The sequence below is a fragment of the Pomacea canaliculata genome, linkage group LG14 (genome assembly GCF_003073045.1).
Source record: "Pomacea canaliculata isolate SZHN2017 linkage group LG14, ASM307304v1, whole genome shotgun sequence".
NCBI classification, from domain to species: Eukaryota; Metazoa; Mollusca; class Gastropoda; order Architaenioglossa; family Ampullariidae; genus Pomacea; species Pomacea canaliculata.
The window spans coordinates 13852717-13873067 of NC_037603.1; the positions used below are offsets into that span (position 1 = coordinate 13852717).

At 36.6% G+C, this 20351-nt stretch overlaps 1 protein-coding gene across 2 annotated transcripts; it reads right to left on the reverse strand.

Moving 5' to 3' along the window:
• Window positions 1-1430: 1430 nt before the first annotated feature.
• LOC112555245 (integrator complex subunit 6-like) lies at window positions 1431-19620 on the reverse strand. 2 transcript variants are annotated; one of them, XM_025223553.1, is made up of 21 exons: window positions 18941-19620; window positions 18752-18829; window positions 15793-15942; window positions 14894-14983; window positions 14263-14449; window positions 13069-13200; window positions 12861-12905; window positions 12532-12761; window positions 12125-12277; window positions 11113-11245; window positions 10748-10842; window positions 10225-10335; window positions 8997-9076; window positions 8364-8516; window positions 7936-8039; window positions 7514-7653; window positions 7242-7356; window positions 6857-6967; window positions 5801-6313; window positions 5252-5280; window positions 3487-3624 (listed from the first exon to the last, which is right to left on the reverse strand). In XM_025223553.1, exons 1-20 carry the CDS (start codon window positions 19049-19051, stop codon window positions 5267-5269), a joined length of 2745 nt encoding a protein of 914 aa, XP_025079338.1. In that variant the 5' UTR covers window positions 19052-19620; the 3' UTR covers window positions 3487-3624; window positions 5252-5266. The 2 variants fall into 2 exon arrangements, with proteins under 2 accessions (XP_025079337.1, XP_025079338.1); XM_025223552.1 differs by lacking the exon at window positions 5252-5280 and having other exon boundaries at window positions 1431-3624; window positions 18941-19613.
• Window positions 19621-20351: the final 731 nt, after the last annotated feature.

Consider the following 20351-nt stretch of genomic DNA (forward strand, 5'->3'; position numbering starts at 1 on the left):
GATTCCTTTGTTGTCATTACTGGCGACTCACATTCATGTAATTAGTGCTTGATGAAGTGCGTCATGAAATTGCAAGTTAGAAGTTTTAACTGATAGAGAACCCTTCATCACAATGTATGACCGCACTTCGTTCTCTCCCACGAAGAAGACAAAACGAGTTATATAGAAGCTAGTCATCAGGCGCATAATGCTCCTACGTGGGATTATATAAATTGCACATTTGTATTTATCATTATGCCACATATTTGATTTGGATAGGAAGCAAGGACACCACCATACCTAGCTCGACATCAAGCAGACCGAGCATGGCCACTGATCGTAAGGATTTCGCAGTTCATGCGTTTGTGGGACCGACAGCAGTCGATAATTGAGGAGTTTTTGTTATTTTTCCAACAGAGGTAGAAGAGCAATATTTTGGTCTACCGACCGCCATTTTCACATCAATTGTCTTTTGCATGCGTCGTCTCCTGACCTTATCAGGCCGTTGGGGACTAACTTTGTGTGAAGATGGCGCCCATCCCCTCTCCCTCGCTCCCTTACCATCCTCAATAGAGTGAGGTACTCATTCTCGCCAGCTGGATTGACTGGGGAAAGTTTGCTGCGCTACACGGGTATCGAACCGACAAGCCTCTTAGTTCGCACGCCAGCGCCACTAGGCTACTTTATCAACAGGGCAAGAATGTCAAAGGGAAGCAAGCTAGCTCAACCGATTCACAAAGAGCCCCCACCCCCCTTATCGGCTCTTGCCCTTGATCATAAAGGAGTCTGAATGCTTATTTTAATTTTTTTTTAGTTGTATGGACTCAGTGAACAGATTTTAATTTTGATTAGAAGAAAATGCAACATTCACACAAACAGCTTTTAAATTTTACATACTAGCTAACACAATTTCTGTTAGATTTTTGTCATGGCCTATTTTACATGAATGTTCCCAGCCCGTCAATAGATTGCGAGTTAGTTTGGTTAGGTTTACTTCATGTAGACAATAGAAATTTCAAGCTCGAAGAAATGCTTATATTTTACAAAAGCTCTTTAAAAATTTGCACAAATCATGTTTATGTCAGTTGAAATACTCAAGATACATGTATACAGATTTAACGATAACATTTAACTGGTGCAAATGCACAAAATTGAGGTAGTTATGAAGAACATAATCTTAAGGCAAGCACTTTGCACCTGATCAAAAGTATGTCGTCCAGCTATAACCTTTCAGTCTTAAGCCATTGTCTTCAAATGTCCCCCTACTCCCATTTTTAGCTATTTTTCATTTTAATTGAAAAGAATGCTCCAAATTACTACACATTTATTTAGTTTAAAGAGGTTTATCATTAAGAATCAGAGCTTTTTATAGCATGTGTAACAAAGCATGTTCATCATTGGATTTTTTACAAGTGACCAGAAACTGTCTTTCCTGTATTATAAGCATAATCAAATGTATGAGAATCTTTTATTCTAAGTGAACGGAAGGCCTTAAGTTCATCAACCAACAATAGGAAGAAAAAAATGGAGTGCCACATAAATGAAAAATGAAACTTGTCATTTCAGCAACAGCATGAAAATAACTCTTGGCAAAAGTATAAATGTGAAACAAAAGAACAAATGTAAATGACAGTTTTGTCAAGAAGTGGTTTTGTTTATTGTACCTAGTTTTATACTATTGTTTAAACTCTCTGTCATGAAAGACCAGATGGTAAGCATACAAAGGAGTTCAGAAAGTTCCAAGAATTAATTAATTTTTTCAGTGCAGCAGGATTTTTGCTTTAGCTGGACCTTGGTGTTTATGTTATCAACACCTTAACACAAGATTGGGCAAGAACTTCAGCAAAAAATATCTCTGCTGTAATTTGCTTTGATTTTTTTTAAAGCTTTTCATCCTCCCCTCCAGTACAATACGCCTTTATACAAGTTTATTCCAGCTTGTCTCATGATGTCAAAATAAGCTAGAGCAGGAATGCTTTCAATGTTATTCTCTACTGCTACCCTTTTAACTTGGCACATAAAGATCATTCCGTGAACATAAAAATGTGCATATCACTATCTTTGTCGAGACACACAAGTTCATACAATGATCAATCAGTCCCAATAACACACACCCATTTTTTATCGATACACATGCACGCCATTTATTCATCCATACACATTTATGCTTGTGCCACCCCTACCCCTTTCTCTTACTACAATACAAAAATTGACAGCATATAGAGTACGGCAACCCATTGCTCCAGTTAAAAATGTCAGGTGTCAGAAGGGATAGTTTTATTTCTACATTATCATTCTTTACCTTGAAACATTACTATTATTTTTCAAAAGCATTTTCTTAATTCTTTATTACATTATTGTATTTGTTGCTGGCTTTGTTATTTTGACTGTTTTTGATATGGACCCATATTAAATAAAAAAAACAACAACTAATATCATCATGCAGTTACCATTTTGATATTTTGATTTGTCATGTGTTTCATGCCATCCAAAATCCACAATACTTCCATCCATCTGCATGCTGGCACACACACACACACTCTCTCACACATATGCACATACACTTGTCTGACATCCAGAGCCAGTAAAAAGGCAGGGCAAAGAAGAAAAAACAACCAACCAGATAAACTTGTAATGACCCGTAACAACAGTCATTATATAAGGTAAACTACCCACAAGTCACCCTTTAGTCTTGTGCTTAACAAGCCAAGATATAACAGGGTCAGGTAAGTTCATTAAAATAATAATGGCTGCCTTGCTTTGGGGTCAAGAATTAGAATGATGCAGTAGCATCTCTAGGTGAAAGACTTCAGGTTTGTACAAGCTCACCCACACAACAGGGTGTCTTTGTTCCGTAAACATGATGACTGCATTACAATATCCAAGTCTTCTTAGTCTTGTTACGACTGTTCAGTTTGTTCACCTTGAAGGAGAGCACAGGTTTCGAAGTGGTCCACCTGCAGACCAGCTGAACAATATGCTCAGATGGTGCTGCATTCATTAATTTTGAGAGAAAATAACACAAAATGGCATGCAGCACAGGTAAATGAAACTGTGCAAAATGTCACATATTCAGCTGGGGAAAAATTCACCTCAGGTATCAAGTTGTTTGCACTCTTCCATTGCACACATTATGCTGAAAAAAAAAAAAGAGTTTGTAGATCTTATACTTTCTTGGTTAGTGAACACTTAGACTTAACACAGAATACCAGCAGGTCAGTACCTGCTAGCACATTTTATCACAGCTTTTTTTTCTCCCAGTAATGCGAACAGTGCAGGTGGCTAAGCTTGTTTTTCTTCCTCTTGGCTTCTCTCATCCTGTGAATTCCCTGAACAAACCTGCACACAGACTGGCCATATCTTGTAATATCCTCTGAATAACTTACCATGTGGCCCTCGTTTAATTATCAGTATGCACCAACATCCATGAATTATGTCACCTTACTGATCCTGAAGTGAAAGTCAACTTTGCTTGCTTATTTTTGCTGTCTCCTTTCAAAAGTGACTCCTCGAACTGTTTTAACAGAGTAATGAGAGATTTCCGCTTGAAACGCATTGCTTCCTGAATGATGTCTCTCACAAAAGCACACCGGGTGTGCAAGTTTCCTTGCACAGTACCCAAGTACTTGAAAAGCATGTTGAAATCTGGTAAAACCAAAGAAACAAAAATCCACACTTAAATAAGCATGTATATGTAAACTGACAAAATGATGAGCAATTAAATAAACTGGAAATTAAACTTATTTTGTTTAAACATTGCACAGAATGGTCTAAACACACAAATTCCAGTCCTGCTGGCATATCCTTTGTTAGCAATCTTCTCAGTCCTCCTGTCACTAAAACTGAAAAACTTTTCCAGTGGCAGATCTGCTTACACAGATGAGTATTCTATTTTACAGAAATCTCAAGAAAACATAATGTCCAGATGCAATCTCACTAGCGTACGTTGGTTGAAGTTATTGTTTTGACAGCAGGCTCAAATTGAATCCAAACACAATTTCTCTCAATTTTAAAATCATTAAAAAAACAATTATTAACTGTACACTGCAAGGTATGTCAATCTGAGCATTTGAATACAAGGAAATATACCCTGCCAAATTAGTTCAGATACTTGTGTGTAGGCTGTGATGCATGTAGACCATTCAGTACAAGTTGCAAAATGAGGCAACTCACCAGTTATGAGCTCTTTTTAAAGTCTCTAAATCTAAATTCTAACCTTTCAGGTTACCTACATATGATTTCAAAACAGAAGTTAACTTTTTTATATTTAAATCTAACAAATCCTGATATGAGATATAATATGAAGATAGACATATACAGTCATCCTCATGTATAAAACAACTGGGATTTCTAAAACTAATCAATGATCACTTAAAAAAAACACATCCCCATAAGTCTCTCATAAATCCCAATCACAGAAAAAAATAGAAAAGAAAAAGGAAATCACATCTTGGAATGGATAAAACTTTAGTGCATGCAAGATAATGCTTACTAAACCCCTAACACCCAGCTACCAATTTTAACATTAATTAAAGGTAATTGCCATGCACAACAACATGCCACAAAACAGATCACACAGATCCAAACTTGAGCACAATAATGTAAAAGAACAGTAAAGCAATTTTACTGGAATTAAAATGCAAAAAGAACTTGCTACAACTAAAAGATCATACTGTATTAAGTGAAGACTACAAAGACAACTGCTCACACTATGTACGTGATTCAAGTTCAACAATATCTTGGGTTTTACCCTCTTGACATCCATTCGCCACACACCCCTTTAACTTTACCTGCCAAAACTATTTATTTAACCACTGTGTACATAAGATTTTCAACCATAATAATTGACTGAAATGCAGAGAGTTAATAAGATCAAGAAATTTCCTGTGTTACAGGGAACAGCCTCATGAGGCAGCAATGAAGAACGCTAAGTCAGGAAGGAGGGTGAAAGACTCAAATGAAAGATACACTCTCTTCCATACAGGATAAGTTTGTTATAACTGGTTGGTGTGGGTGGGTGGGAAAACTACCCAAAAACAAATCACACATTAAAAAACTTGCAGTACAACGAACTTGCAACAACAGTCAAGAAATGCACAAGTTTATAGAAAGAGGGAAAAAAGCCATGCAGCAAGAGAAAACCCATTTCAATATAAGAAATATAAATTATTTTGCACCAAATGTATCAAAGTTATAATATTAGTAACGATATGATCTTTGGTCACTGGTGATTCAAACGAGCAATCATAGCTCAATTTTAACATGATCTTACCAAACCTGTTAAGTTTCAAAACTGTAAATCTTTAAGAATAGAGGAAAGAATAAGCTATCAGTTAATAAAAGCAAGCATACTAGAACAACAACTTCCCTGTCTTAGCAACCTTGTTGTCACAGAATATTAATCAGATTATGAAATAAATGTTGGAGAATAAAGCTATATTTGCTTGCACACAAAAGAGCCAGTTGCCAAGAGAGCAGTGTGAAAACTACACAATTCTAGGCTTGTTTCTTCTCACTCTCCTTTCGTTTCCCAAATTTTAAAAATCAGAAGCTCATTCCCCATACATAGTTTTAAACAAATTTATAATTTAAAAAAACAAAACCACTTCAAAATACCTCACAAAATTGTATTAGAAATGATCTCTACACTAACTGATATACTCTAATGGTACCACAATAATTTTATCATAGTTATGTGATACATGCACACACATAAAAGTAAGCATCATGTCATGTATCAGAACTGCATAAGATGTTAGCATGCTTAAGGTAAAGAAGAGAAAATATGGCCACAAAGATCCCTGACACCACAAGCACTCACCTCTTCCAGGCTTTTTCACCTCCTTACAGATTTTGGTCTTAAGTTTACAATTGAAATTCCAAATCTCCAGCATTCTATTGTTGTAGGATATGCTGTTATTTTTGTTGTTTGTCACAGAGTTAGCACTTCCTGCACCACTGGCATATTTGTTTGTGCTCCCTGCTACACAGGTTCCCTTCAGATCCCCATCTGAAGAAATGTTGTTGGACATGACATGTGAACGCAGCTCCTGGTCACTCTCATCCCCACTCCTGCTGATGTGGTTGTGGTTGGAGATGACGTGATTAGACACAGGTGTAGTCACATGATTACTGGCTATCACAGATGGCAACTGTGTACTTGTTGCTGCTGGTGATGGCACTGTTGCTGCTGGTTTGGGTGCAAGTTCTGGAGCTAGTGTTGCTGCTGTTGGTGCTGGCGATGATGGGGATTCAGAATCACTGCTGAACTCACCACATTCAGAGCCTTCTTCGTCTGTGTCTTCATCAATCACAATTGACAGTGGGCTCTCATCTGTAACAGTTAATACAAAAACCATAAAGCAACAAAGCATGATTGTGAAACAGTAAATAAGGGTGTGTTGTATATATATGTAAGGCACAAAGGTGAGTAGACTCGCACCAATGGATGAAATAAAATGCTATATACTAAAATGGGGCAAAATACATTTTAATATTTTTTATGCATGTCATGGTTTGATGGTGACTTCTCTGACAATAACTGAACAAATGTGACACGATAACTGAATTTGTAGATCATATTTCCTAACAAAGGTGGGAGCAGTACGCCATGCATGAAAGATCAAAAATAAACTAACAGTCAACCATACAGCAAAAGAAACACAAATGTCAGCATACAGGTGACACTACTGAAAACACGAACAAAGTGCTGGGGTGAAGATGGTGAACTGAGAAGCAAGAGTTCACTTGAAGCAAATGGAGAATAAAGCTACACTTATCTGCATATAAAACATGAGAAAAACTGTACAGCTCTTCCATCCTCTCAAAATCACAAGATGATAATCTTATCCAATTATCTAATAAACACCACTCTCACCTTCTGAAAGCACAGATGCATTATCATCAGACATGGACCAAGCAGGTGATGCAGGTGGGGTGCGGACTGGTGATGCCAGCACTCGATATGGAACATTCCTTGGCAACGGACCTGGAACACAAAAGAAGCATGATCGCTACATTTCTGTTTTGCACTACCAGACAATATGACCTTAGTTTAACCTGGTTAACCTACCATCAAAAAATTAAATACTTACAGTTTGGCCAAAAGAAACCAATTTCAGAGATATTAAAAATAGACAAAATTCTTTCTTGTGTAAATTACTCTGAACAACCGTTATGTAAACTCACGCATATGATGCATGTGCATCCACATGTATAAAACGTATGACAAATTGCTTTGTGCTGTATGCTCTAAAACTCACCAGGCTTCCTTTTACGTCCAGGTCCAAGTGATGTTTGGCTATCAACAATTTTTCGTTTAGGTGATTGATTTCCAAACACAACTGCATCTTCAGCCTCATCAATCATTAACATGTTCTGGGGTAAAAAAAAAGCCTTTGTAAGGGTAGATTTTGGAAGGTAACAAAATGAAATGAACAAATATGATGGAGAAATAGACAAATTAATAAAATTTTTGTTCTTCCCACATCTTACCTCAATTTTAGAAAATCATAAACTAAAGTACCATCTTCACCTGTTTGTTAACCTTGAAAGGATTTCCAAATGTGTGCAAGCGAATGGGTTGGTTGTCTATAGGCCTAAGTGGTGGCGGCTGCTTCTTCAGCTGTTCCTGGTAATTACCCATTTGCTGAACTGGTACACTATGGCTCTCCTCTGTCAGCAAGTGAATATAAAACACGTTATAAAGTGGACTGAAAAGAATAGCAAGTCAGCAGAAACAGACCACCACAATGCACAGCATTGGAAAATAATAAACTGCTCTTGACATGGGGCAAAAACACGAGATTGCCATTTTCATGTTGCGTAGATGTGGAGTTGGATATGCAAAACCAAAAAACCTTAAATGAGCCATATGCATTTATATAAATTACCCTTATAAATGGATCATTAAACATCCTAAATTATTACATATAAAAATTGTCTAGCATTACAAACCCTGCTCCATTAATGTCTGTGCCATGTGCGAAGTTTGCAGCAGATTTTTCCTCATACGAGTCACCTGATCCAGCAGGTTCTTGCGAGGAATGTCATAAGGATTTCTGCAATAAAAATACAACGTATAAACATTACCAAACATAAAACATTCAAACCTGGAAATTTTTTACTTTGTACATCAATATACAAGTCTTTATAAAAAGATCAAAAACAAAAATAAACAAACAAAGCTATAAACTATAGGTTTAACATAAGAAAAACAAGTTCTTGCCAAGAAATGTCTGGAGCAATTAGTTATAACAACTAAAGGGTCAAACAGTGCTTTAGAATTACTTCTAGTTTCAGTATGGACAGACAAAAACGAACTTTTTCTTATTAATAATAATAAAAAGATTAATTTGCTAATATGGTAATATTCTTCTACCAACCTGTAGCACTGGGGTCGAAGAGAAGGGTCAGGGACAGCAATACGGAATGACGAGTAATCTGTCATTAGCTCCTGCTTCAGTATGGAGATATTTCCTCCTAGGCTGGCCAGCAGCTGAGAGAAATCTCGTCTTTGCAAGACTGATGTTTTTGTCCTAATGCAATATGAGACAGGAAAAAGTTTACCAAGCCATTAGTGCTTTTTAACCCAACAATTCCATGCAAGTCTCACAGTTTTACATTTAATCATCCTTACAATACTGGTCCTCCATTCTGGTCTATATTTGCTTTTCCCCCCCATAAATTTCTTATTAAGATAGCAACATTAAATTAATCCCAGCAAGCAGCTAGTTTTTTTTATGCACTCTGCTCTATTTAAATTCAATTATTCAAAAAAGAAAAAAAAAGCCTAAAGTACCAGGCATATGTGTCTCCATGTAAAATTGTAATTTTTGAAGCTTCTACTAACCAACGATGGAGTCAGAAAATAATCCTACAAAGAATTTATCAAAGATGTACGTTTTCCTGTTACTCTACACTGTCAGTTCATTCAAGAAAACAGGAAAAAGCTATCATTCAAGCAAAAGTGTAATTTTGAACAAGTAAAATATGAAACTGTAAGCATACGGACAAACCTTGAATCCACGTTAATTCCTTCATTAAGAGGCACTTTCTGCCCCACAGATGCATTCAGCCGGTCCATTTCAACTTTGGCCTTTACAAAAAAAAGAAAATTTTGGATTAATTTATTGAAGCCGACCTACTTAAATATGATGGTCTTTCTTCCCGATCCTAAAACTGGTTCTTAAAGTACAGTAAAACTCTTTGGGTAAGGCTCAGTGCAAAATACTGTTTCCCCAAGTTTGTATGACTATCCCCTTTCCATTCTTAGCTCTTTCTGTTCACAGCAGCAAAAATTCCTGCCCACAAAATCATTCTTGATATGGCAGGGTGAAATTTTTACCGATATTTTAAAAAATGTAAATCTATTAACCGACAGTACAGGCAACTATCTGTGGAACACTGATTTAAAGTGCATTTTGAAACCATTTACATGGTGTGAATTTTAAGAAATAAAGGTTTTGTTTTCTTGTAGTAAAATCAAATGAAAGATTGTAACTGTATGGAAAATTCACAAATCAGGAAATAGGTCAAAAGTTAGAAAGTAACAAAAATTATTTATACAATATATACAACCACAAAGTGTCAAACATATTTTTATTAGAATTTAAACATTACTTACTGTTTTCTTCTCATTTTTGGTTGAGTACAAATCCATGTTGAATTGAGTAACTAGCAACCGACTTCAATGTGGTGCTTGATCAACTGAACCTTGTGCCTACTTTCAAACATAACGAAATACCTGACTGACTTTTTTACCCCCAGCTGTTAAAGGGAAGTAATCCATAGTGGAACAATTTCTAAAGGTTCCAATCATTTCCTTCCTTATGTATTCATTCATCTCTGCATGTGTGTTATGGTGCTACCCCTACTTTTGAGCATTTAGTAACCGGTGTTACTACCCGAAATGAAAGACCTCTTGAAAGCGGGTAGCAATGTCGGTTACTACTTAGAATGAGTTATTTTAATTGAGATACACACCTACAAAAGCATTACCAGGAACAAAAATGTTAGCACCACAGATAAGAGCATACTCCTTAGGAGTGTAAGTATGTGCTTTCCAAATTTTGCATTTATTATTATTAAAAGAACTCAAACTATGTTAAGAGCTTTGGATCCAATAAGTGTTAGCATAAATTATCATAAATTATATATTAAAACTTACATGCATTGTGCATATATGAGATATGGATTCACACTTGTAAACATAAAAATGAAATGATATTCAAGACGCCTACTCACCTGGTTCTTCAGTTTCTTCAGGTAAGTAATGACTGAGTAGCTTAGACAGTTGTCTAAATTGTCTGGGACAAGGTTTGGTGCCCCCATTCTGACTAATGCTCGCCTCAGTGGCTATGTTCATGACACATCAAAAACAGCATCTCAATAAGTGTGAATTTCTTAAGGTCCACAAACTGATCTGAAGAATACATTTTTCTTGATATATTGCTGAAGTAACATATTTCTTCCTTACAACTAGCATCTAAAGGTAAATTTGCCAGACTATACATATCTGCTAATTTTCATTTCACTCTTTTTCAACTGAGCCATTTCTGAAATTCACCCTAAAATGTTTCATTGATGTCTGATGGGCAACTGATGTATTATTACACCTTAGCCTCTGTTGTATTCCTTTTTTCCCACACAAAAGGCAGACATCCACAGATAGGTAGAGAATTATAAACCATTCAGATTCTAATTAAGATTTTGCTATGGACTTTAGAATCTGGTGTATGGCTAATGGACATATAGCCTCAAAACTTACTCCTGCATAGTATCCTGGCATAGACTTGAGGTACTTGTCAAACTGTTGCCTCCATGTTTGAGTTGGTTTCAGCTTGTGAACCTTGAACAATTCATCTGGTGTAAACAAAATTTATGTTTAAATAGTGCACAACAACAGCAGTTTGAAATTATAATCAGCAGCTACCAAGCAATTTGTCATGAGAAAGATATGTATGCAACAATATAAAAACGAAAGAACAAGTAACAACATTTGATTGTCCAAAAAAACAAACAAACCAAAAAACAAAAAATCAAGCAACCGTTTAAATAAGTAGTCTACATGCATGGCAACGGTTTATAGGTTACACTAAAATGAACCCCCCCTCTCTCTAGTTAGCAACCTACCTAACAGTGGCAGAAGAACAGGATAGTTGTAAGGCATTACAAAAAGGTTGACAGTAGTCAGTGCACTGCTCGCCTTAAGATAGCCAAAGGGGTGACCCATGTCTCCATACTTTGCACTGTTGGCCACAAATATCTGACAGGCATACATAAAAAAAACTCATCAAACTCAGATCTTCATCATATCTACATGTAAAAAAATCACAATTTTTCCTATCAATCTCTTGACTCCTGATTTGATCCAACTGCTGCACAACCGACAAATTTACTGATGTCCCATTCAATTTACAAACAAGTGAAAAAAGTTCTTGTAGGACCCCCAAATGAAGACTTATCATTATGTGTAAATGTTAAACCCTAATTGCAGCCATAAACAACATTTATTACAACCAAAATAATTCTACTAAGCTTACACCCCTCCCCCACCATCACACACACATGCAATCATACATTGATACTTTACAATTAATCCAAAATGACAGCAGTCATGTGCCACATGACATTTAGGACAATTTTTTAATGCTATTGCTTATTGACACAGCAAACATGATCTAATGCATTACTTGCATGATTGCAGAGAAACTAGTGTAAACAAACATATTGCATTGCTAGAAGCATAAAATTATAATGCATACATTTATGTACAGTACGAAAGAGTTGATGATATTTATAATCAAACAGAAACCCAACACAAAAATCACAAAACTGATTTTACAATTTTAAATTGAAAATTAATATGTTAGCACCAATAAATTTTTAAAGAGTTTTTTACTCAACTCTTTAACAAATATGGGGTTTTAATTTTACCTCACGCGTTAGTAAAAAGTTAACTGAACGCAGAGACACAATATGGACAACAAACGCTCCACTCTAAAGACAATTTCACTGGAGCAAAAAAGAACTGACAGACAACATTTCATTTTGACTAAAAGGTGGCCTAAATATCTAGCTAAAATTGACCAAAAAGAAAATAATAAGTTGAGACTGAAGCAAATGTTAACATAACAATCAGTACCTGCCAGCAAATATTGGGCTGTCTTCTCTCCAGAATGTACTGGGTTAGAGGTGAAGGCTCCAGTTCATACTTGTCAAAAGGAAGGTTCTCTATCACCATTGGTTCACATGGCGTACAAGAGAAGCGCACTACTGGATGTGCTGTTCTGGGAGGCTGAAGGAAAAACGAAGTATAAATCAGCAAAGACACACTTTGACATATATGACATTCAAATCAACAACTTATTGCAAAGGTGTAGTGTATTATTTACATGCTATCAAAACATATTTCTTCCATTATGTAAGAATGCCATTGGCTAAATGACAAAACTCCTCCTAAGAGGACCTTGCTACCCAAGACATCGACTCCAAACTGACATACAACACATAACAGTTCTGATTTAACTTGAAACTGCAATTCTCACTGACCAGTGTAGGATTGCTCATATCAGGCCAAAAGGCCTCCGGGATGGGCCAGTGACCGACAGAATATCCTTTTTGAGCAGACCTTGGCACATATATCAGACGTCTGCAGCACTGCCAATTAATGTTGTTCAGCTGCTGAGAAGGATGCTGCAGTTGCTGTGGAGGCACAGGTATGATGGACTTCTTGTCCTCCAAAACATCTTCTATAATTTGCTTGTTCACATCCTGATTCTCTGCAAACCAAAATCCTCATTTGCTGAATCTTAATCACAAATACTGGTCACACTCTATAACTAGGAGCAAGGTAACAAAGTAATAAATAATAAATTTACCTTTTGCATTTCCATTTGAGTCTGATCCATTTTCTGATTTCAGCCCTGGACAATTAAGAAAACAAATTATCAACAATAAACAAAGGAATATCATTTACTGATGACATCATGAGATCAAAATATCTTCCTCCCTCTCATGAAAACTTCAAGATCTCAAAGTAAATTTACAGTTTAAGAAATGGATGACAAAACAAAAGCCAATAAAAACCTTCCAGAGGAGGAGGAGGAGGATCAGGCCCAAACTTTTCAAAACTGATGACCACACCACTCTGCACTTTCTGGACAAGCGATTCCAATGCTGCATTTATCATCTTCTGACTGTACACAGCATATGATCGACCTGCAAGCAAACAGATTAGACATCAGACATTTACATCTTCAGAAGATGGGCCTCCAGACATGTTGAAAATCTTTCATACCTTATTTTCAGCTGATAATTTAAAACAAATTACCATCCATATATTTAACACTATTATGTCGAGTTGGGAAAGTTCTTGCATTATTCAAAAAAGAGGTGGATGAGTATGCCAAACTTTTTAAGCTAGCAAACATGCATTACCATTTTTTACAGTTCCGTTTCTTGTCAATCCAGAAAATAAATATGGTCTTTTAATTATAAATAATCAACAATTGTAAAGAGCTGATAATATGAATGAAATGTCTTGTCTTTTTCTCACTACTTTTGACTTCCTTTTCCCCTTTAGAACTTTGTGGAATTTCAACTCCCCCTCCCCCTACTTCCAGACATACTCCCTCTTTCCCAACTGCTTCAAGTCCCTATTTCTCAACAGTCTGCTCTTTCATAAATACTCCACTTTTACTGTCACAGCTGGCTGAATTTTGAAGCCTTAATAGCTCTAACTTTCCCTTCATATTGTACAGATCCTGATTTCTTCCAACTACAAATTTACAAGTCAATCTTAAGCACATACAGTTTTATTAACTTACTTATACTCTTCAATCACTAAGCAGGAGCTGTACACATTCCCCGACTTCCCCAGACACTGGACACAGTTTAGCTGATTTCACTTGTACAGTTTTCACAAGCCAGCACAGATCATACTCTGTATTCTTACTGAGATTACTGGGAATGAACTATCTGAACTATCTGAGCCAAGTACTCTGCTTTTCAAACTAAAGGTTAGACATAACTATAATTCACGGGAGAAATTTAATTTAAGTCGGTAAAATAATCCTTGAACTGTCTGCCATCCTTTTAATGTTTTCTTACTGCTGCCTCTGTAAAGCCTGATACAACTCCATCCAACCTCATTTCAACTTGTAATGAAGAATACTAATAATCTGATGTGTGAATAATCTACTGGAAATTAAAAAATACACAATATTGCAAAGTTGCAAGCACACATCACAAAGATATGAATCATGTAAAATGATTTCTAACCTCCTGTGACCTCACACATGACGTCAATAGAACTATTGTCTGCTGATGGGATGAATGGAAAGTTTGTTACATCAGGAGGTACACTGCCAGGTAGACGAAGAACAAGGCCAAATATGCGCTGGTCCCATCTGAATGGTTCTTTAGTCAGTTCTGACCCTGGTACCACAGTGTTCATAGGCAAGTTGAGCTGTTGATTGAAAGGAAAAAAAAACCACTGCTGCAAGTGCTCAACAGACCATAGAAGTGCTTACTCATTTGAAGGAAACAACTATTTATTACAACTCATCTTAATTTCTGTGAAAGTCTTTTTTATTATTATTATCTGAACAAAATCAAATATTTACCCCAGATTTCCAAAATGAGAAAAAGAACAAATTAAATTATTGCTTTCCCAGATCTCTTATAAAGATAATGTTTATAAATACTATTCTACATTAGGAATAAAATCATCTGGAATAGTTACAAACTTCTCACCAAATCTGCAATAAAACATCTGAATTCCTCTACTATTCCCACTCAAAAGTGAAGCATCAGATCAGTCAAAACCACCTATGTACAATGTGAACATTCATCATCATCACATACTTAGCAAAACTGTGATAACTGACAAGCAGACAAAGTAAACACAAACCTCATTTTGCACACTACTGGGTGTAGTGAGAGCTCCTCCATCAGAAATGACTATGATTACAGCTGGCTCCAAATAGAATGGACTGCGACCCTGCAATCAACCAAACTTTCAAAGATTGAACATGGTTAAGCCCCCATCCCCACACACACACATCTGAGTCCACAGGAATTCCAACAGATGTGTGTGTCAACTGCAGCCTTATATTTATTTTATCCTTTACATGCACATTCCAAGATTTCAAATGGTTGGATAAGACACTCCACTTAGTTCAAATTAAGTGAATGACATGCTGTCATTAAGTGCTATAATGCTGATTCTAGCAATGGCAGCACAAAAACCTTCCAGTTTTGTCCTTAAGTTTTTGACAAATAATATTTCCTATATAGTTCAATGCTTCTGTTATTTTAGTGACAAGCTGCCTTTGATCCTTTTATGTTTGATGAAGCTATTTTCTTAACTTAAAACATGACCAATCTATCGCCATCTTTACCATATAACAATTGCATTGTAAGCTGGCCTTTATTATATACTTTTGTGGCCAAATGACACAAAGGAATTTTTCTTTAACACACGGTATGAAAGAAACCTAGTCTTCCTGCCATCTTCCTCCACTCTTAAAAAAACTATTGACAGTACACAACCTTGATAAAGCCTTAATTAGGTCTGTATACTACGGTTTTCTGTCTTTCACACCATGTTTACATTTTCAACAACACTTCTAGCTTTACTAAGCTTACTTTGTAACATAATCTGATACCCCACAATCGCCTCTGGTGAGATAGTAAGTTAGCATTCAATGATCACTGATCTTCCCGCGGGAATGATATTCTAGGTTCAGTTCCATCATCTTTTTGTTGACTGTTTTAAAAAGAACAAGAAATGTCCTGGCAATACATTACCTGTCCATAGGTGTCTATTCCAGTCTGCATCCGATTCAGGTTGAGCAGATCAAAGGCATTTTTTAAAGATGGACCCATTGTGGTCAGACCTCCAGCTTTTAGGTTCTTCAGTTCTGTTGCAAAAGTTGCATGGCTTTCCTTCCATCCAGCCTGCAGACAAGTGTGGGTGGCATGTGAATATCAAAATATAATGAATGCAACGTTGCAAGAACAGGGTCTGGAAAAAGAAACAAGCAGGAAACAAATGGCCTCTTCCAAGGACTGTTCTTTTCTGTTTATCACCATAGTAAGGTGCAGTTATGCCTTTCTGCCCTTTACAGGTTTTTGTGTTCTGTATATATTTTAGATGTCATTTCCAGTTTTTTTTCTATGTTGTTATTTGCCCAGCTTTCTTTGTTGATGTCAATATGTTTTTTCCCAGATCAAATACATGAGTGCATGACAATAAGTGTGATAATGCACCATATGCTAGCTATTTATAGGTTATAGTCATATATTATTATTCCTCCACTTTTCCCTATAACATTCAGCATGCTAGACTCTTCAAAACTGATCAGCATCACCACCTTCTTTTTTTTATCTTTGCTGCTCATGCCACAGTTGTTTCTTAGTCTTACCCTTGTTTTTTTCTGCATTGCATCATGTGTTCAGATTGTACAACTGCTTTTACCAGTGCAACAGCATACTGTCATTGTACACATTTCTCCATCAAAACCCAAAATAAATCCCGATGCCCTTTCTTGTTTAACCCCCTTCCCCCTAACCATCACTATTTGTTTACATGGGCAATATTACCTCCCATCACCTCCCATTTTTCTGAGAAACACCAGCCATCAATACAAAATTTATTGTTTCTTCTGACAAACAACTTGCAAATGCCGAGTATGTGGAGTAGAACAGTTTATCAAAAGAGCCTTCTGATATATGAAGTATAACAACATTAACATATCAGGTCTCTTGCAGACAGCTGCAGTTTAAATAACCCATTTAGCTTCAAACAATGTCACAATTTAGGTGGTAGATGATGATTGAGCTCTACAAGATGAGGTCATTCACAAACATGTAACAGGCATATCATCTCTGATTTTATCATCTGGCACAAGTGGCTTTAAGGATTTGCAAAGCTCCCATGGACCATGTTACAAAATATGTGGCTGGCTAAACATTATTGCAGGAATGGCAAATCTCCTGTCCCCAGAAAGTCAGAAGCATAGATTCTCTTGGGCAGAATAAATCTGTATAAAACTTGTTACTATACATCCTCTTAAAAACATTTGTTTATTTTTTTGTAATGGTCTCAGCAAACAGGTTTGTTGAGTAGCTAAATGTCCATTCCTGAGATACCAGATGTCATGTGACATTAGACTCAGCTGCAGACTGGGTCACTAAAAGGTAAATTAAAAGGATGGCTGGCTACCCTATGATAGGCAAGTTGGGGTAGGATGGGTAGACCGATAATATTTCACAGCACTATCCAAAGGTATCAATATTACATCTTCACAATCTCCTATAAACTGTTCACCTTCTTTGTTCTTTTTTTTTTTTACTTAATCTATACCATTAGGATCTTGTGTACCTTTTTCTGTACAGCAAAAATTGCAAATTTTCCGTTCTGAGAACAGAAAAAGATAAAAAAAAAAAAAAAAAGGAAGCAGAATGATGTAGGAAGCTAAAAAACTAACCAAATACTTCAGTTGCGATGCACATATATTTTAAAGTCTTTTCATGTTCCCTGTAGCTTCTCACATCCCTCTTAAGGGTTGTCAAATTTTGTAAAGAAACCTCTGAAGGCCACATGCTTGATGTGGGTTGCTTACACATTGGCATCCTTTATAAGTGTCCAGAGATTTGCACCTGTAAATTTAAAGGCAATTTTATCAATGGAAAAGAGATGCAAAAGCTTTTGCTAGCCATCTCTATCTGCTTTGTAAACTTGTTTTAACAAAACAAGCGACCACATCAGGTGCAGTCTTTGTCCAAGTTGCTTTACTTTTTTTGGAGTAGCACCGACACGGCATTTCACAGATTGATGAGCTGATATTGTCGTAAACTTGGGAGAATTTACGAAGCGATCGAAATATGTTCATTAAATTGTATATAAGCTTTTCTGTCATCTTGGTTGGTTGACTGCAAGTCTTGTAACCAGTCCAGTATACAAAGGGAAGCAACTTCTTGAATTTTAAAAAAAAAAATCGTAGTGAGGGGCTGTTTCGTGCAACTGTAATATAAGAGAACCAAGATTTGCACATGTTTCACAAAATATTTGTAGAAGTTTTGTGGAAATGTATTGTCTGTTTACCTTCGTAAGACGCCCACTACCCCCATTTCAGTCACTTGCTTTCAAGTTTGACTAAAACATACTGCTCACGATTAGCCTTAACTCCAAATATCAAACTCCCGATTTTTTAATCAGCATTATTAAGTTAAGTTTGTGTAACTACAGAACTGGTTCGTTCAAAAGGCAAAAAAAAAAAAACCTGATGAGACATGTAAACTGAACGGGCGAACTATATTCTATTTTTCATGTATTAATCTTGATTTGATAAAAAGTTTGTTTCATCGTTGCTCTCCTTATTGTTTTAATTTTGTAAGCGACAGTGCACTTAATTTTACGCATTATTTACTCATTTTGTTGCTTTTTTAAAATCAAGAAACATTGTTCTTGACACAGTTTTTCCTCCAAGTACTCAATGTTGAGATACGACCTTTTAATCCGTTCCTATGCAAATGTAACCCGGTTGCTGGGTTAGATTTTTTTTCCTTTCCCACAATTCCTTGTCAGACCGGGAAAGAAAATGGCGGGTGAGAGTCGCAAATAACGGCCTCCGCGAAAAATATTCATCTCACGGTACCCAAAGGTGTTCACGGGTGCATTTTGTTCTGCGAGCAACCAACAAGTTGGATAAAATTGGAAAGGACTACTTCGAGCGGCTGATTGCACCGCATTTGTTTTATTTACCTTCACATTCGCTGGAGGATCTTCGAATGTCAGAAGCATGTATCTGTCCCATCGGCTATTCGGATCGCGGGCCCTAATCTGAATAAAGAAACAACGAGAAACATTAAACTCTATATGTAGATACTTTTCGCTGGTACGACTCCTACCAAAATACTGTCCGACAAAAATAAACTCGCACGTTTTTGTTACCTTCATAAATGTCTCAACCGCAGCCTTTGCTACATCGATCAATGTGGTTCCCAGATATGTGCGTTGATTCATGGACGCACTAGTGTCAACAAGAAAAAGTATGATAGTCATTTTGACACCTAAACACCAATTTGTCTGTATATGAAGCCACCGGCCGCGAAAAACGGCGGTTTAATGTGGAAATCTCCGACAATCTCCTCCCCTTCGAACAATGGCGCACTACTGGTGGCTGCTCCACCAGCAGCCTGCACGCCACGAAATCTGTCCACGTGACCTGAGCGCCATTAGATTTTGATTGGACAAGTGTGATGTACAGGGACCAGTCATTGTACGGTAGTGCAAACATGGTATAAACAATAGAGGAAAGGCCGTTTTGGGTTAATTGCTACTGTTAACCACTTTTGCAGTGTATTAGACGTTTCTCTCATAGCGTACACTTTCATTTATCAAGAGAACATTTAACTTTTGTAACGCTATACTCTCACGCAAACCCTTAGTTTCAGACACGAGAGTTTTCCGATGGCATAGCCCTAAATTCCTACGATCGATGTTGGACTGTTTTCAGTTTCACACACTAGTAAAGCTCAGTCGCGTCAAGTCAGCGTGTGAACTATGCCAGGTTGTTGGGAAGTGGTAAAAGCGAGGCGGAAGATTCTTACAGACAAGTCAGAATGGCAGAAATAAAGCATTCTCATCTGATAATGGAAAACACATAAATCAGAAAGTTGTAAAGTACGAGTTTTTGCGACAGCAGCTGATTAAGAATAAAGATCTACTCAATAGTTATTATTTAAAATAAAAATGTTTAATCAGTGATTACCAAGCAAATAGATTGACCCGTAAAAATGTCATAAACTTTCCAAGGGCCGTTGGAAATACCATACTAATTTTTCTCAGGGAAAATATGCTACTAGAACTTACAATAAAGATTGTCCTCATTAGAAGCGATGATGTTAAAATAAAATTGTTAGACTGAATAAGAACATAATTTGAGTTGACAACAATTTATCTGGGAAATTGACACTATGTTTTACTGTACAAAAATTGTTAAAAATATTCAAGAACAATTTCCAAGCCTGCTTATCTTTCTCCATCGGGCACTCCGTTCTTTCTGTGTACACAGCAGGCTGCCTTACTGTGATATAGCCTTAATTGCTGGCTTGGCATATATATTTAATGTACAGTCATTGTCAATACCAGAAGGCAAGGAATGTAGAGATTCATTCAAAGAGGAATGTTTAAGTGTTATGGGAGAGGAAACAATATTATCTACTGTTAAATATCTTTGGTGTTATCACAAACAACAGATGGGCATATGGCCCGTTGTTGCAACAGTTATCGCCTGTCACCAATACAGTCAGGATTTTCTATCCTGGGTTCATGTCTTGTTTGCGGTCATGCTATTCTTTCT